The sequence below is a fragment of the Hippopotamus amphibius genome, chromosome 16, assembly GCF_030028045.1.
Source record: "Hippopotamus amphibius kiboko isolate mHipAmp2 chromosome 16, mHipAmp2.hap2, whole genome shotgun sequence".
In the NCBI taxonomy this organism is placed as follows: Eukaryota; Metazoa; Chordata; class Mammalia; order Artiodactyla; family Hippopotamidae; genus Hippopotamus; species Hippopotamus amphibius.
The window spans coordinates 59,771,055-59,790,339 of record NC_080201.1 but is presented as its reverse complement, the minus strand read 5'-3'; the positions used below and the strand labels follow the sequence as shown (position 1 = coordinate 59,790,339).

At 45.0% G+C, this 19,285-nt stretch overlaps 1 protein-coding gene across 1 annotated transcript; it reads left to right on the top strand.

Annotated features, from left to right (window-relative positions):
* Positions 1-4,008: 4,008 nt before the first annotated feature.
* Positions 4,009-11,474, top strand: LOC130838139 (carcinoembryonic antigen-related cell adhesion molecule 18-like). The gene is made up of 8 exons (XM_057710897.1): positions 4,009-4,060; positions 5,362-5,718; positions 6,875-7,147; positions 8,643-8,918; positions 9,375-9,426; positions 10,369-10,461; positions 11,006-11,055; positions 11,266-11,474. Exons 1-8 carry the CDS (start codon positions 4,009-4,011, stop codon positions 11,472-11,474), a joined length of 1,362 nt encoding a protein of 453 aa, XP_057566880.1.
* Positions 11,475-19,285: the final 7,811 nt, after the last annotated feature.

Genomic DNA, 19,285 nt, shown 5'->3' with positions numbered 1-19,285 from the left:
GTTATATAATTTATTTTTATATATTTATGTATTAATACATAATAGTAATTCTATAAATATATCAAGTAATTATATTTATTATTATTATACAGATTTATCATATAATATATAATATAATAATACATAATACTAATATAATTTATATTATAAATAATAAAATATAGTGTTAATAGCAATTAACAATTATAATAGTAATGATGATGTATTTCTCTCTCTGCAGAGACCTGACAATGTCCTGGCCTGTCACAGCTGCCAGATCTTCCTTTTTTCTTCTTTTTTTTTTAAGTTGTGGTGCAAGCCCTACGGCATGTGGAATCTTCCCAGACCAGGGATTGAACCCGTGTCCCCTGCATTGGCAGACAGATTCTTAACCACTGCACCACCAGGGAAGTCCCCAGATCCTCTTGTGAACTGAAGTAGGGGCTGCTCTCTGGGGACCCCAGAAGGTTAGATTCTGATCCCACTCAGCAAGCCTCTTCTAAGCAGGTGAGTACAAAACACTCAGGTGAATGCAAGCCTCCTTCAAGCACAATCTAAACATCTTCAATGTGTCTCTAGTTTCATTGACAACCTTATGTTCCTTTAAGGCTAACAGCTTTAGTACGTGGGTGCTGTCTTCTTTAGTGTGTGAAGAAGCTTCAGGAGAGCAAAGAAGCAAACATCCATATATTGCCACAAAGTAGATCCCTTAGAAAACTTTATAGCATCCAGATTAGCCTTCAGGATTTGTGAGAAATGACTCTCAGTTAAACCCCTGAAGCATTACTGTCCAGGCAAACTTTTTTCTTCCCAAGTGAAGGCAAAGAGGTATTGGCTAGCTTCATCAACTGGAATCCTAGGGTTGCACTTCACAAATCAATTACAATAAAGAACATCCTTCCACTGGGAATGGATGCCCATAACATATGAGGGTTAGGAATAACAGTGTCAAGGGATAAACAGTGTTGTTTATTCCTTGAAGATCCTGGAAAAACCTCCATCCTCAGCCCTTAGGTACTCACAGTGGCAAAATGGGCGTGTTGCAGGGGCTAGTAAAGCAATAATGAGGCTTTGAGCCTTGTAATCTTCTATCATGGTCTTTAAACCTTGAAGGACTTCTTGACTTATAGGATATTGATTAATTCTGGGGAGTAACTTTGAGGGATCTATTTGAATTTTGATAGGAGATGTGCTGTGACTTTTGCCAATATGGATTGCAGATTTTGCCCATAAGGAGGGTGGCAGCTGATTCAATAGGGACTCATGATCAGTGTTGCTGATCAACTCTAGTACTATCAGAGACAAAACAAAGAAAAGATGTCAAGGTGATCTGGGGTGGCCTCAGGCAACAGTGGCTTAAAGCAGGATCTCAGTTTGCAGACCAGTGATTGAAGCCTGTCCACGTCATGAGACCCCTGAATCCTGGCCACTGGACCACCAGGGACAGTGGCCAATGACAAGGCCCTGGCTTGTCTGCTTTGTAGAAATGAATTTCAAAAAAGAGACAGAAAGTAGTGAACCAAGTAACGTGTTTACTAGGAGGGGCAAAAGAGCACGTGTGAATAGACACACACGAGTGGGCTCAGAGGGACAGTTGTGCCGTTGTGGTAGGTTAAATCACTTAAGTGGGGCAGTTCTTCTGAGTTTCCTCTGGCCCGTCATCTTGCTTTGCTTGGCTCTGAGTCCGCACTTGATATAACTCAGGGTCCTCCCCTGTGCGTGCACATCACTTAACCAAGACGGATTCCAGTGAAAAGGTCTATGGGAGGGTTGACACCACTTATTATGGGCTGGCGCTCACTCTCTTTTTGATTCCTGAGGAGCCTTTCTGCTCATGTGTGGTTAGGAAGGTCTCCTTGACCTTGAGAATGGGAAATCTGTGGTCTCTTTATCTCTTATCCAGGGAGGACTCAGCCCCTCCCTGCTCCTGTCAATATCTTTATCTTTGATTATCTGTCCACAAGAGACGGACTTCAACTGCTCTGCCTGGGACCTGTGTATCTCTTGCCTCAAAAGGGTCACTTAATTCACCTGGTTGGATTCTGTGATGACTACTGTCAAATTCTAGAATTATGTCCCCCCTTTGGGACAAAGATATAACAGCATGATACTTCTGTAAGGAGTCTCAGCTGTTATATCTTTGGGTAGGGGTGGAAGAACTAAGGAGAAAGTGAGTATGTCTCAAAAGACCTAAACTGAAGGGAACAGGTTCAGAGGCAGGAATCTCTTCAGGTCCATTAGAGACTCCCACTCTTTGAATGGTTTTAATACTCTGAGGCAGGGGCTGTTTTATAGCGGTGGGGTTGAGCACCATGTGTGAGTCTCCAGTGTCAATTAGGACCAGAGAGGTTTAATCCCAATCTGGAGAGATGTTTCTCCAAACCATTTAAAAAGAAGAATTGGGAAGAGCCCCAGTAGTTCCTCAGAGCCCCATCGCTGAGAATTGGGAGGACAATGGAACGGCTGATTAGAGAGCTGAAGGCTACTTAAGCTCCCCCCCCCCTTTTTTTTTAATGAGTTAAGTTTTCTTTGTGGCAACATGAGGATTGCATCCTGGGAGACAGTATCCCAGATAGCTCTGAGAAACTGTTCCCAAGCCCTTTAATTTATAACAATCCTTTCCAGTGCCCTGGCTGTTTGCAATAATAGCAGAAACCAGGAGGGTTTTGCTTTCATTGAGGGGTCTTCAATTGCTGGAGTTGAAGATTAAGAATTTTGGTGGTCTTCCTTTTAAGTGACTCCTCTAGAGTGTGAGAGAGCTGATTTGTCGGATTAGCTAAATCTAGTTTGGACATAGTTTCCCATCCCATCCTGGTCCTTTTTGTGATAAGAGGGAGGTCCTGGTTCAGCCCGTTAACAAACATAGAGTTAAAAGCTCCCTGGTTGGGGGACTTCCCTGGTGGTGCAGTGATTAAGAATCTGCCTGCCAATGCAGGGGACACAGATTCGAGCGCTGGTCCAGGAAGATCCCACATGCCGTGCAGCAACAAAGCCCGTGCACCACAACTACTGAGCCTGAGCTCTAGAGCCCATGAGCAATAACTATTGAGCCCATGTGCCACAACTACTGAAGCCCGCATGCCTAGAGCCTGTGGTCTGCAGCAAGAGAAGTGATCGCAATGAGAAGCCTGTGCACCACAACCAAGAGGAGCCCCAGTTCTCCACAACTAGAGAAAGCCCGCTTATAGCAATGCAGACCCAATGCAGCCAATAAATAAATAATAAATAAGTAAATGAATAAATAAATTTATTAAAAAATAAATTAAAGGGTGTCAACTTAAAGAAAAACACAGAATATAAGAGTTGTGAGCCTAAATTGTATTCAAGGTCTTCCTGAGGACTATAGCCTTGGAGACATCTCTGAGAAACTGCTCCAAAAGGTTGGGGAAGGGTGAGTATATATTTGGGGCTGGGAAATATGTGTAGTCAAGCATGTATCTTGTTAAGAGATCACTGCTCATCACGAAGAACAGATATCTCAAGTTAGTGATTTTAGTGCTTTTTTATGTATGGAAGATGCAAAAGTCTGGGATCATTGACATTCTTCCTGAGCTATGCATCTAGGGCCCTGATTATCCAAAGCACAGGGTGCCTCATCCTGTTTTTTTCATCCTGAATTTCTCTCAGGGGGCACTGTTGGTGGGCCTCTGCAGCAGGCATTCACTTAGTGCTTGTATAACTAGGCGATAAGTGATGCTGTTTGTTCTTTTTTTTGTTCACAAGTGGTCCAAATCAGTTTTAAGCAAACTAGGTTGGGGATATCAAAATTTCCCCATAATGGTCATTGATATCCTAAATTGCCACAGGTCCAAGGTCCTTCCTTGCGGGCATAAAGTCCTAAAGATAATGACCTACTCAGCAGAGTGTCTCCTCCCCAACCCCTCCCACCCTGAGTTCAGAGTCCGTCCCTGAGCAAGGAAGGGGGTGGAGACACAGCTCTAGGCCTGAGACAACGCAGCTCTGTAAAAGGGCACAGGAGGCTGCCGCATCGCTAGAGAGACCCCTCCACCAGGAGGACCAGAGCAACTCATGGACCTTTCCAGACCCATGTGCAGACTCTGGAGGGAACTGGTCCTTGTGGGTAAGAGCGCTGGGCTAGCAGGATGAGAGACAGGAGAAGTGAGGGACCCAGGACCCTCACCAGGACTTTCATGAACTCACACATCTGGGCACAGCTGGCCCAAGACTCTCTCTCTCACACACACACACAGAGACACACACACACACACACACAAAGCATTCATCTCTATCTACCTCAAGGAGTGATGAACTTGGACCCCCATGTCCACTCCCAGAAATCACTTCCTCTGGGTTCCCCAACTGCCCCGATCCTCTCCACATCTCCCCAGCTGGACCCCTTTCAAATCCCTCCCTTTCCCCCAGGACCCTCTACTTTCTTCTCCCTGATGTGCATGACTCTCATGTTTCCATGGTGGCCAGGGATATTGTCCTCAGACAGCTCTGGAGTCCACACCTGGAGCCCTGGAGCAGGGACTCTCAGCTGCCTTTGCCTCCTCCATGAAGCCAAGGCTTAGGGTCCTCAGAGCAGCAGGTGCCTACCCATGACTTAGGTGACAAGAGATCCCCACCCACATTCATGTTCACTCCATCGAACTTAGATGCTACATCAAAGATGAGTGTAGACAGTCTTGGGGGAATTTTATCCACCCAGATTCTGAGCACTCCTGCTGGATTCCACCCTGTGCTCATGGGAGCTGGAGACAAGGAAGTGAGTCAACAAGGAGGATGGAGATGGGGAGGAGAGAGCAGGGATCAGTGTGCCAGAAATGGGGAAGAGCACGTGCAAAAGCCTGAAGCCAGGAGAGAGGATGGTGGGTCAAGAAGACTGTAAGTGTCACTGGGACACACAGCTTGGATGCTGTGTTGTCTGATAAATGAATGAATGAATTACTAAGACAGAACATGGGGTTATAGGGTAGGGTAAATGTGACTCAAAAAGAGGCTACGTGGGTCCTAAAGAGCAGTTCTCTCCCAGAGTGTCTCAAAAGCCATGCTAAGGGTTTGAACTTCATCACGAGTGCACTGGAGAGCCCTGGAAGATACCTGAGCAGGGGGGACAGTAGGGTCACCAGAGGGGCTTCATAAGGATCCATAACACTTTCATATGAGGATGGATTGGAGGCTGAGTGTCCAGGGAGGAGTCCAGGATGGAAAAGGATGAGAAAAAAGAATGGAGCAGGGGCTGAGGGGATGGAGAGAATGGGACAGGTTGGGTAGTCCTTCAGGTGCCAGAAACCCTTGGCTTTTTCACAAGTGTCTCCGTGGACTTTGCCTACAGGTGTAAATCTCTGTGTGTGTGTGTGTGTGTGTGTGTGTGTGTGTGTGTGTGTGTGTGTGTCTTTTTCTCGTTGTCTTCCTCAGCCAGTCTCCTGGCCTGTGGGATCTACCAGGCCTCCAGCCAAATGTACATCGCCCCAGACTCACTCATAGGAGTAGAAACATATTCAAGCCGCCTGGTCATCGAGAACGCCCCTGAGGACACTCAGGAGTATAGCTGGCATCGGGGGCCAGATGACACTGAAGGAAATATGATTCTCAGCTACAACACCACATCTCATTCCCAGCAGTATGGGCCCATGTACAGTGGCCGGGAAAGGGTGTCCAGTACAGGTACCCTGCAGATCAGGAGGTTGCAATTAAATGACGTGGGAAACTACACCATGAGGCTGGACACCATCAACGGGATCCAGAGAGCAACTGGCTGGCTCAGGATTCGAGGTGAGTTGGCAGGTTGCCTCATTGCCTGACTGCAAGGGGAGCTGGACCTGGACCTGGATGTTTCTTGAAGCTCACATTCTCCAGTCTCCACTTGCCTCCAGGTGACACTGGGAACCTTGGTGGATGGTAGTGTAGCTTCTTCCCAGACATGGGGCCATCACAAACTTCAATGGCTCCAGTTTCCCTGTCAGTGTATTAGTTATCCACTGCTGCGTAACAGATAGCCTCAAGCTTAGCCGCTTAAAAGAACGCCTGTTTCTGTGAGTCAGAAGTCCAGGCATGGCTCGCCATTTCCTGTGCTGAGACTCACAAAATGTTGGCCAGGGCTGTGTGCTCATGTGTGACTCTGTCCACAGGATTTCACATCATGGCTCTTTGTCTTTTCAAGGTCAACAAAAGTATCTCTCTAGTCTGCTGAGAAGGAACCATATATAACAAAAGCTAATGATGGGAGTGACAGCCCATCATCTTTGCCATATTCTATCGGCTGGAAGAAAGTCAAGAGTCCCACCCGCATTTGAGAGGAGGGGGTTACACAGGGGTTATACCAGGGAGTGGAGATCATGGGGCCATCTTGGAATTCTGCCTACTCCAGACAGCTCCTGGGGGGCTCCACAGGGTTAGGGCAGGACAGTGTGGATTTTGAAGACTGGAAGGCCTTTGTTTACCTCTGACTCTGTATATACCACATGGCCTTTGTCTTCCCTCTGTAAGCCTCACTTTTCTCACGTGTAAAATGGGGGTAGTATCTACCATTGTGGTCTCTTTTAAAGTTGGGGGAAGTGTCTGTAAAGGGAATGGGAGGATAATGGGAGGAATTGTTATGAAGAGCAAACACTACTTCTCACTCCAAATTCTATCTGTGGCTCCTTGGACGGGGGTGTCCTGGCTTTGGTGTTCAGAAACAACCATCAGGCCACATGCCTATGGTAAGAACTCACTGTTGTTACAGTGGAGCCCTAGAGATGGCTCAGAGCATTGGAAGAAGGGTTCAGTAGAGTTCCCCCATCTTGACTGCCTCATGCCCATTCCCTGCTTCTCTGTCCCTCTCAGCCCTAGGCATGCTCTCCTGCCAAGACTCCAGATCCCATCTTATAATTCTTAGCTTCTCTCCAACATACCCAGCCCCTAATCTTTTCCTTCCTGCTTCATTCAGAGTTGCAAATACCGCAAATCTCGGTCAACACCACCTCTGCAGTAGAAGACGTGGATTCCGTGGCGGCCACCTGCTACACCAATGACAGCCACATCAAGTGGTATGTGAATTATGTACAGGTGTCCAGCAATAACCGGATGACCATCTTGCCGGACAACAAGACCCTCATCATCCAAAGGTTTGGCCGCTTCGACTCCCCACTTCAGTGTGGGATTGAAATTCTCCCACCAGAGATTATTCAGAAAAGTGAACTGATCTCTGTGACAGTGGCCTGTGAGTGTTCTGGGGTCATGGGAGTGAAGCCAGGGGTGGGCTCAGGGTCTTGCAGGGACCTGACAACAAGACAGGCAGAAATACAGAGTATGGCATGAGCCACCCCGCAGACAGCTGCCCTGGGTTCAAATCCCAAGTCTGGCTATTTAACTCTTGAACTTCAGAGGCATCCTCACTGCTCAGAACCCTGGTCCACTCAGTTTAAAATGGAGGCCCTAATCCCTACTTCTCAGATTAGAAATAGTGTGAATTTGTGACATCTGGCTTTTGTGTAAAGAAGGGACTGCTTACAACCAATTGTTTCGTGAACTGACATTTCATTTCTGGTTTTTTTTTTTTTGCACTTTATATACAAGCTGTATTTGTTTACTTTCAAATTGCTGTTTATTACTAATATAAACACGTTTTCATTCAACTGATATTTTTCTAGATGTGAAAATTATCTGAGTATCTCGTGTTGAGATGAAACACATCACAATTTTCCCATTAAATTTAATGGAAACACTTTTTAAAAAAATTTAAAATGACGTTTCATTTCTTAAGTTCAAAACCCAACTGTTCCCAAGCCTTCAAATTCAGCTCACTGATTGTTTTATTCTGTTCTTGTAAATTTTGTAAAATCACTCTCACTTTTGCTGTCACTGGGATAGAATTAACAATACTCCCCTAAAGAGTTTGATTTTAAAACTAAATTTTCACAGATGCTCTCTAATTTACAACCTCTTTGCTGTCCACCAAGGCAAGTTGGCAACCCCATAAGACCTGCTCAAATTCTCAAACAGGTCTTGTAAATCGAAGACGTTGAACTTAGAAATGCAGTGAACTCAGATTCTTTGTAACGTTCCAGGACTGTTCACATTTATCCAACTCTTTCATCTCTTTCAGCTGGGAAACATCCCAAGTCTACAATCATTTTCACGTTTAAATCTGGACAACACCTGCGGTCCTTTAGATTTCCTAACCCACGGGTAGTAGCCACAGGTGACAGAGCTGACCATTTCTGACCTTTAAACACTGCTTACCGGTCAGAGGTTTTGAACCAAGGCTGCAGCTGTTCAGGGAAATTTCTCCCAGGCCTTGGTACTTGTTTATTCCTTTTGCAGGTCAACAGGGAGCTAGTGAATCCCTAATCTTCTCCTCTGAGCCTCCTTATCCTCATCTATGAAATGGGTCAAGAGTGGCCATGGTCACATGGGTTGTGTGGGACTTAAGCGCGTGTGTGAACGTGGGAAGTGTTTAGAACTGTGTCCGATGTGCAGTGGGTGTGATGCTTGCTTCTAAGTCTCCATAACAGAGACACTATTATTACTGTCATTGTTGTGGGCCCAGCTGCCTTCACTGGCGGTGGCGGTTGGGGGGGTCTGGGGATCTGCTTGGGGTTCAGAGTGGGGGCACCCTCCCAGCTGGGGGAGGACTTGGTGGATGGAGGGAAGGAGAGGGGCTCCCCCCGCATTGGTCAGAATCATAGTTCCAGGGTCCTGCCCTGTCTCTGCAGATGGGCCCTACGACATGCTACTTAGGACCTCTCCCACTGACTTCAGTGGAGTCCTGTGTGCTGAGATCGGTTCCCAGGTGGAGATGGAGTGTATTGCCTATTCCATACCAGAATCCAAGTACCGCTGGCTCCACAACGGCTCTCTCCTGAGCTTCTCAGAGAAAAACATTACCCTCCCGAGTCTGACCTGGGACCAGATGGGTAGATACAGATGCACCGTGGAGAACGCCATCACCCAACTGACCTTGTATGATGAAGTACAGGTCCAGGTGCCTTGTGAGTGCAGCAGCTGCCCGCCACACACTCCAAATCTTCCCACTTCTATGCATTTGCCTAGGTGGTGCCTGTCATCAGGAATGCTTTCTCCACCGTGCAATGCCATCCTCACAATGGTCGGGAGAAAACCCCCCATCCTGGGTCTGAGTCCAAACTACCTCCATTATGAAGCCCCCAGAGTCCTCAGATCAGGGTTGGGGGGAATTCCAGGGAGATAAGGTCAGCCAACATTTACTGAGCACTTACTCCGTGCCAGCAGCCACCACTCTAACCTGTGTGACCCTCCCAGCCTCGCTATAGAGTAACTGACTGTTATGAGTGTCACCTCCACTTTACAGGTGACCAAATGGAGCCACAGAGAGTTTGGGTGATTTTTTCAGGGGTCCAGTTCTCATTGGCAGAGGAGGCAGGACTCAAAGCCTGGCAGTCTGACCTCCCAGCCTGTGCCCTCCGCAGATCCCCTGGGCTGCTTTAAGATGGGGAAAGGGGAAAGATGCCAGGGGAGGTGGTGCAGGGGCAGTAGAGATCTGCCAGTGGGTGTGGCCCCTGAGACTGGGTTAGGAAGGAATCTATAAATGGGGAAAGCATTCAGCAACCCCACATCCAATCATCCACACCAAGGAGAGAGACAGCCATGCTCGTCGAGAGTGCAGGCATGCAGGCAGGGAAGAGCAGGGGCGCTGGAACCCAGTGACCTGAGTCCAAATCCCAGCTGTGCCGCTGCCCATCTGCACGAACCAGGGGCAGCAGCTTCACCTCTCTGAGCCCCAGTTCCCCCTTTGCAGTGTAGAGATAATAAGGGTCATGTGTGGTGGAGTTGCTGCAAGAACAAAATCAGACAGGACGTGAGAAGCCACCAGCCTGGTTCCTCCCAGAGAATGACGTGAGCAGATACTGAATGAGGGGTGGAGACATTTATCTCCATCACTCTGCAATCTTTACTAAGCACCAAACAGACACCATTTTGTGTGTGTGCGACAGCCCAATTCATGCCTTTCAACCCCCACTGGAGCATAAAACTTCAGGAGGACAGAGGCTGGGCAAACTCTTTGATGGCTCTTTGTCCCCAGTGCTTAGCATGGTGCCTGGCACACAGTTGGTGCTCAGTGAATGAATATCTGCGGAATGAGTTCCTGGCCCTGTGTCACCAGCACACCCTACCCTGTCGTTCTCTCTCCCTTTCCGTGGGTTCATGCTTTTCCAGAGCACATATTGCTGCCTGCCATGAAATTAGACATCTCTTTGCTTAATTGTCATCTGTCCACCTCCCAGCTAGAATGTGTACCCTGTCAGAGAAGGAAATTTGTTCTGTTCACTGCTGAAGCCCCTAGTACCTGGAAAAGCACTTTGCACATAGCAGGTGCTGATAAATCTTCAAAGAACAGATGTGTGGATGAATGAAGGGATAAGCCAATGGTGGTCCTGACCTCCATGCATCCTCTCCTTCTAGGGCATCCGACTGTTTTGCGCAGAAGTTTCACCATCTCAGGATCCTCGGTGGTATTTCTCATCATAGTGACAATTCTGGGCTGTGTCCAGTTCTGTGCGGTCCTGACCCTCACCCTGATCAGATGTTACTCCACTAGGTACCTGTCACCCTGGCCCAGTGTGGGACACTGGCTGGGGACTGGGACTCAAGGGGACTCACACACCCTTGAGAGGGGGAGGCAGTGCCAGAGGGGGAAGGGACCAGCTAGGAACTGGATTGTCAGGTATCATCCAGGCAAAAAAAAAATAGGTCTCAAGCACCAGGGGCCTGTAAGAGAGAGGAGAGGGTCTGGAGTCAGCCATGCCTATAAATAGCACTGGGGTTTCATTCAGTGACATCTTTTCTTTGTGTTTACAGTGTAGATATTGAAGGCCCACCTAGAAGGGCAGGTGTGAGAATGACAGGGGTGTGTGTCAAGCATCCACCATGTGTCTCGTAGATGGTCATCACTTACCAAGTGGAGTTGGGGAAACAGGTAGCAGAGGTCATCTATTCAAGGGGAAGAAATTGCATGGTGGGATGATTAAAATCTGGGTTCAAATCCCAGCTCTGCCTCTAGCTGGATGGGTGATCTGGAGCCGCCCATTCCTCCTTTCAGATCCTCCCAGCCCCCCTTGGAGAATATGAAGAGTCACAGCTCCCCAGAGGGTGAGCTGTTTGGGGGTTAGACACACATCACAGAGGATGAAGGGAGGATTGGTGTTTTTGGCTGAATTAAACCAAAGTTTTTCATCCTCAGCAGTATTTAGGGCCAGATAATCATTTTAGTGGGGGGGGGGGGGAGAGGAAGGGACGGGTGTCCTTCACACTGTAGGATGTTAGCAGTGTCCTTGGCCATTACGCACTTGACACCTGTAGCAACAACCACCTTCACCCTCAGTTTAGACAACCAAAAGCATTACACTGGTCCCATGGGGGCCAAAATTGCCCTGGGTGAGGACCACGGGAGCAGATGTGAAAAACGGCAGTGTCACGGAGAGGATGGCGATGGTGGTTACGACAATGATAGTGGAGGGAATCGTAAGAACAGTGGTGATACTGGTCATCGTGTTTACGAACAGCGGTGACGCTGGTGATAACAGTGAGGCTGATGATGTCGGGGTGACGCTGGTGACTGTGGTGGTGATGTGATGACGCGGATGGTGTGGTGAGGATGGCGAAGATTTAAGAAGATACATTCTTCTTTTCGTTTTTTTAGCATTTCAGCATTGAGGCTATTTGTGATCCCTGCAAGGTCTCTCTGTCAGCAAGCGTACGATTTTGAACATCAGTCCAACAATAGCAAGTTAGCCCTTTTGTGCCTTATTTTACCATCTGTTAAGGGGACTAATACTGGTATCAATACCACAGGGATATCGGCCAAGGGGACAAAGTAAGGCAGTCCTGAGGAAGGGTTTTGAACAAGGCTTGGCGCATAGCAAGCGCTCAATAGAATCTTGTCTGATATTATTAACATTATCATTATTAAATGCACAATTCCAAACTGGTTGTGATAAACTCTAGGGAGGCTGAGTGTTTCCAGGAGGTCTGGGTCACCTCTTCGTCTAACGTCCTAGAAGAAGACTTCCAGCCAGGCATGACCCCATCCTCAACCTGACATCTCCAGTCTTCCACTCCCCTTAGAGGTCCCATGTTTTTCACAGTCTGAGGTCTCCAGTCTGGCATGAAGGCAGGGGACTGGGAGTCACAGAGGACAGGTTTAGAATACTGGCCTCTGTCATTGTCTTGCTGTGTGACTTTGGGCAAGTGACATCACCTCTCAGAGCTCCTGTTTCTTCAACCACAAAGTAGGGTTAAAGTACCTCATGTAACTGTTGGGAGGGTTGAGGATAATTTCTAGAAATCATCTACCATAGTGCCTGGCATATAACAGGTGTGAAATTAATCACCATCACCGTCATCATCAGTAATCAGGCCAGGCCAGGCAGTACCAATACCTTCCCCAGGTATCCTTAGCCTCTTTTCCCTCCCCCATACCCCACCACACAGCATCTTCCTCCAGTGACCTTAAGACCTCAGATATATTAAACTGTGGGGAATTTTGGAGACTCTCATTGTAAGGGTTAAGCCCCCAGATTCATCATCTCCATTAGGGATGTGGGTCTTGTCAAGGAGCGGCTGATCCCTCGTCTACCCAGAACTCTCCTGTGTTCTCACAGTTTCCTATGGATTCCAGATCTGACTTTTTCCCTAATTTCTCCCCATAGGGCAAATCGGTATATATGACTGTCCACCTCAGACCTGGAGGACAAGACCAGATGGACAAGGAGGTGAGGGGGAGTGAGAGTCCCTATAGGGACGGGCTAGGCTGGAAGGGGCCCAGGGACTGGCTGGAGGGCACAGTCAAGGGAGGGACCCAGCCCAGCCATCCTGAGATGGGAAGGTGGAGGGTCCTGGAGAAAATCTACAGACTCCCACCTTAGGACCTGGGGATGGGGGTGGGGTGTGACATCATGAGCACATGGCTATTGGCCACTCCATCTGCCAATCAGAGCCAGCCAATGGGATACAGGCTGGGGTGGGACATGCGCAGGGTTCTGTGTTCTAATTCTGATGCCTCTTCCCCACCAGTAAATATGTTTCCAACTTCTCCGCTTCCTTAACCCGACACCCTGGGACCGTCAGAGATGCTGCAAAGATGCCCCTTCCCACCGTTGCCGGCAACAGAGACACGGAACTACCTATACATGCCCAACAACCGGGAGTTGCTTAAATGGGGCACAACACATGCCCAGTGAATCTGTCATCCTTAGAAATCTGGGGGGGAAGGATGCTCACTGATGCGGAAAATGTTCACAACTTGGTGCTAAGTTAGAAAGGCATAATGCAAACCTGCATCTGATAGGACCATGTTGTGAAAAGTGCAGATTAGTTAATTAATATGGATATAATATTATGGTTTGCATGTATGCATTTTCCACAGCTTTATGTGTACACAGACACAAACATACTATCTATATCCATATATACGTGCAGAAATTGTAGAAACCGTTAACTATTACCAGCGCTACCTCAATTTCCTTTATCCGCACTTTATGCTCTGAAGTGTTTTTATTCTTCACAAAGTGTATACCTTGTTTTTATATTTAGAATGAGAACGAATACAATTAAAACAACATAAAGTTTGTTGAGACCCTGTAATGCCATTTCTGCAACTGTTTTCTTGAGCTCTCTTCATAGATGTGAAGCTCCCCACAAATATCTAAGTAAACTTGTTCATCCCCACAGCAGTTAGAATAGAAAGAAAGAAGGAAGGGAGGAAGAAAGGTGGGAGGGAGAGAAGAAGGAAAAAGGGGGAAGGGAAGGGAAGAAGGAGGGAGGGAGGAAGAGAGAAAAAGAGAAAGTGAAATTCTTTCCTGGCGAAATCTATGGAAGTGTGCAGGGCCAGGCTACCCGCTGTGGTCATCACTGCTCTTAGGAAATACTTGATCGTTTGAATGTTCACAAAGCACTTAGGACAGTGCCTGGACACAAGGCAGTTGCCTGGGACCACCGGTTAAGACCCCTTCTGTCACTGGATCCTCCAGCCTTCATCTCCTCATCTGTATCTCTCTTGTTCCTGAGTCACTGGGTCATTTACTGCCCTTTTTCAGTAAAAACCAAAAGTCCTCAAGGGATGTTATTTCCTGCAAACATAACGCCAAGGGATCTGCTGGTTGCTTGACCCAGTGGCAGATGAGGAAAAGACCCTCAGAATCAGGCAGGGGGTTGAACTCCAGCCCTGCCTTGAGTAGCTGAGTGACCCTGAGGGGGCCACATAACTTCTCTGAGCCTGTTTCCTCATCTACATAACAGGGTTACACTGTGCATTTTACAGGATCCTTCAGGGCATCTGGCACAGGGCCTCACACAGGCCAGGTGCTTGGCCAATAGCCCAGGAAGCCATACGTGTGCCTGATTGTTTTTTAAGAAGAAAGCTACTGTCAGACTCCAGCGCCCAACTGGGACCCAGCAAGGGCACCATCTTCCACACCCTAGTCCATTCCCCAGCCTGATTTCGAAGTGGGAACTGCATCCTGGAACTTTGAATTAATCCCTGGTCTCAACCCAGGGTGAGGTTCAGGTGGGGGAAGAGGGGAAGGAGAACTACGAATTCCGCCGTTGAAACCCAGAGGGCCTCCTGGGTGGGGCTGGACAGTGCCCAAGCCACATCATTTTATTACAGACCTTCTCTCGGGAGAGGGATGAGGTTTTCTTCCCAGGGAGGACAGGGAACAGAGGAGGAACGGGGGTGGAGCTTTCTGCCTGTCACTGCCTGGAGCCCCGCATGGAGGAGGAGTCACCGCAAAACTGTAGCTGTAGGACCCAGAAGAAGCTGGAGGGCTGTTATGTACAGTGATTCCTAGAGGAGAAAGCAACTGGGACCCTAGTCCTTGTTAGCAGAGAATTAGGACTGTGAGCTGCCTTGAGAAGTTCTTCCGGATGTAAATTGCCAATATTTGAGAGGGAACCGGCTGCCCTGTTACAGGCTCCCAGCTCCCTGGCCTGTGTAGACAGATTGGAAAGAGGTGCCTGCTGTTGCATCTCGGGGCCATCTCTATATGTTCTGCTCGCACATTGCTGACCCCCCCCCCTTTTTTTGTGGTCTCTGTGCTCACTTATTTAACCACCACATCTATACATTAAAATGCATAGATTCACAGATATGTCCAAAATCGCCTCATCTGAATAATAAAAAAAACTACATCCCCAGTTAACCACTGCATATACCCATTGACAGAGGTGGGCACGTGTACTATATCTAAATCTACATCTCCATAAAAATATCAAATCACACTGTGTACACCTAAAACTAATATAATATTGTAAGTCAACTATACTTCAATAAAAATAAATAAATAAACCTGTAGATTGTTTAGAGTTTTAATTAGATATGGCTGTTGAATTTTACCCAAGGCCTCTTTTTTTTGTTTTTTGTTTTTTTGTTTTTTTTTTAATTTTAATAATATGTTTATTTAACCAATAGATACAAAATATTATCATTTCAACATGTTTTCAAAAGGAAAAAACATCACTAATGATATAGTCTGTATTCTTTTTTGTACTAATTCTTTGAAATCTGGTGGGTATTTTGCTATCACTTCCTTCTTTTTTAACCTAATGCTTCTTTTAGATATAATGTCTACCCAACATAAATATTTGTAAGCAACAGATTTCCTGCCAAGCATTTTGAATTTGCAACATAAATATATAATTATTTTAAAGCAGGGATGGTTTGGTTTGTTCTTTTTAAAAATTAATTCTTTGAATAGGTCACAGGATATGCACATATTAAAATATTAAAACTATTTTAAAGTATAAATGACAAGACTCCTTCCCAACTCCTGTCCCCCTTATGGCTTGCTCTACCCAGTGGCAACACTGATATTGGTTTCTGGTATATATTTTCATATATAAAGCTACTATGAATAAATATTTTTTTCTTTTTTTTTCATGATGAATTAAATATTCTTATTGTTTTTTCTTTTTCACAAGGGTTGGCATAATCACCATTTTGTACCTTCCTTTTTCACTTCCTCTGGGAGCTTTCTCCATATTACGACAGACTAGTCCTTCACCCTTACTGGCTTCCCTAGTTCTCCTTTATGGCAGAGGGCCACAATTAACGACCAGTCCCCAGTGAACAAGGCCTCTTTTTTATTAAATTTTTTGATTTTTTTTTCATTGAAGGCAAATTTATATACAGCGAAATGCATAAATCTTACATGTATAATTCAATGAGTTTTGTTAAATACATACACCCATGTAACTACTGTCCCAGTCAAGATATAGAATATTTCCAGCATCCCACAAAGTTTCCTTGCGTGCCATTTAAGTTAATACCTAACCCCTCCCAACAGAGGCAGCCACTGTTGTGAATTTCTGTTACTATAGACTAATTTTGCCTATTCCTAGACTTCATATAAGTAGAATTATAGAGTATGTATTCTTTTACAACTGGTTTCTTTCACTCAACATGTATGCAAAATTTGTTCATCTTGTTACATGTGTCAGTTGTTCCTTTTTTTATTTTGAGGACTAGTGTTCTGTTGTATGGATACACCACACGTTGGTTATCCATTTTCTTGCGGTATTTGGGTTTTTTCCACACTTTGGCCATTATGAATACTGCTGCTGTAAACATACATATATACAAGTGTTTGTGTGGATGTTTGCTTTTATTCTTCTTGGGTAAATCTCTAGGAGTAGAATTGTTGGGTCATGGAGTGGATGTATTATGCTCAACTGTATGCAAAAGTGCCACATCATTTTCCAAAGCAGTTGTGTTATTTACATTTCCCCCAGAAATGTATAAGAGTTCCAGTTCCTCCACATCCCCTCCAACATGTGATATGCTCAGGATTTACAATTTTAGCCACTGTACCAGATGTGATAAGGCATCTATTGTGATTTTAATTTTCGTTTCCCTGACACTCAGTGGTATTGAGCACATTTTCACGTGCTTATTGGCCACTTGGAACTCTTCTCTTACAAAATATATGAATGAGTCCTTTTTCCCATTTTAAAAATTAGGTTGTCATTGCTGTAAAAAACAAAATTCAACTGAGCAAATTTCAATATCGAATTGGCTTTATTAGTCAGCTCACGAATCAGGCAGCATCCTACTTAACAAATAGAAAGATGCTCCAAGAAGCTGTACAAAATGGAAGGCTTTTATAGGCAGAAGGGGGCAGGGACAAGGAAAGAATGAATTACCTCATCTTGCTTTGGGAGATAAAGATGAACATGGGATGTTATCTCACTAATGATGACCAGGAACTTCCAGATTGACTGGTTAAAGGTCACATTCCTGGGAGGTTGAAACTGCAACTAGGTTAGGTATTAAGTATTGTTTGCTGACGTGGGGCTTAGCACATATGACTCCGTTTGGGGCCTGTTACATCTTTTTTTTTTTAATATTTATTTATTAACTAGTAAGAATTCTTTGTATATTTAAGTTCAACCTGTCTTTCAGGTATCTCTCTCTCTCTGTCTCCCTCTGTGTATATATATATATATGTATATATATATTTGATTTTCTCCCAGTTTATAGCTTACCTTTAATTTTCTTAATTCTGTCTTTGATGAACAGAAGTGTTTAATGGGAACTTCCCTGGTAGCCCAGTGGTTAAGACTCCAAGTTCCCAATGCAGGGGCCTGGGTTTGATCCCTGGTCAGGGAACTAGATCTCACATGCATGCTGCAACTGAGTTTGCATGCCACAACTAAGGAGCCAGCAATCCACAAATAAGGAGCCTGCCTGCTGCAACCAAAAACCAAAAAACAAACAAAAAAACTGACCAAAGTGTTTAATGAAGTCTAATTTAAATATATATTTCTTATGCTTAGTATTTTGGATGTCCTTTAAGAAATCTTTATATAATCCATAGATATTGTTCTAAGTTTTCTTCTAGGGCAACGCTGTCCAATAGAAATAGAATGCAAGTCACATACATAATTTTAAAAGTTTTAGTAGCTGCCATAAAAAAATAACTTGGTGAAATTACTTTTAATCATACTATATTTAACCCAATATATCTAACGTGTTATCATTTAAACATGGACTTGTCAAATGAAAGAAATGCACATCATGAGAGTTGTGAGTTAGGTTGTCTTTGGGACAAAATGAGGACTATAGTCCAGGGGACAGCATTTCAGATAGCTCTGAGAAACTGCTCCAAAGGGGGGGAAGGTCAGTATATATGTGATTTTGGTGAAGGGGGAGTACATGCAATCAAGTACATATCTATTTGAAGAAGGTTTCTGCTTGTCATGAGGAGCAGATGTCACCATGGAGAATTATAGTTCTTTCCTAGATAAGAGCAGATGTTAGAATTGGGCTCATGAAATCATCTCCTGAAAAAATCTCACTATCTGAAGACTTGTTCTGCCAGCTTTTCCCAGAGCACAGAGTGCCTCATTCCTGATCTGCACCCTGAACTCCTTTCAGGGGATGTTGAAGGTCAGCACCTGCAGCAGCTCATGATTTGGTCCTTGTAGAGGTAGATGGCAAATGCTAATTTGTAGGGGACAGAATCAATATTAAAAATTATTAATGAGGTATTTTATCTTCCTTTTTTGCATACTAAGTGTAGCACATTTCAAGTGCTCAGTAGCCTTGTGTGGCTAGTGGCCACCATATTGGACAGCACAGCTGTAGAAGATTTATAAGTTTAACTCTTACTTTTAGGCTTATGACCCATCTTAGACTAAATTTTTTTCTGTTTGATGTGACAAGGGGGTCAGGTTTATTTTTTTCCAAACCTTGATCCACTTGTCCTACCACCATTTGTTAAAAAGTCTTTCCTTTCTCAGTTGAATAGACATGGTGCTGTTCAATTGACCATGTGTGTACATATGTGTGTGTGTATGTATGTATGAGACTATTTACAGATTCTGTTTCATATCACACTCTCTTGTTTACTCTAGCTTTATAATAATGTCTGATTTCTCCAACTGTGTTCTTTCCTCTCAAGATTGTTTTGCTATTCTAGGTCCTTTACATTTCCACATAAACTTTAGAATCAACTTGTCAATTTGGGTGTGTATATCATTTATATATATACTTACACATACATACATATACATATACATATGTGTGCATATACATCCATATACATGTCTGTTGACTGGGATTGCTTTAAATCATCATGGAGAAAACTGACATCTTTCCGATCCATGAACATGGTATATTTTTTCATTCATTTGAATCTTCTTTAATTTCTCTTAGCAATGTTCAATACTTTTCAGTGTGGAAGTATTGCATTTTTTTTTTTAAAAAGCTGTTCCTTTATGGTTTTGGTGCTGTTATAAATGGTCTGGGGTCCACTTTTAGGACCAAGTTGATCTGCACTGAGGGTGGACAAGTTTACAGTAGTAAAATCCTATCAGAGCAGCT

Coding starts and splice junctions, on each gene's coding strand:
- LOC130838139 (XM_057710897.1), top strand. CDS start 4,009: ATGGACCTTTCCAGACCCATGTGCAGACTCTGGAGGGAACTGGTCCTT. Junction 5,719..6,874: donor TGGCTGGCTCAGGATTCGAG/GTGAGTTGGCAG, acceptor TGCTTCATTCAG/AGTTGCAAATACCGCAAATC. Junction 9,427..10,368: donor GAAAGATGCCAGGGGAGGTG/GTGCAGGGGCAG, acceptor CTCTCCTTCTAG/GGCATCCGACTGTTTTGCGC.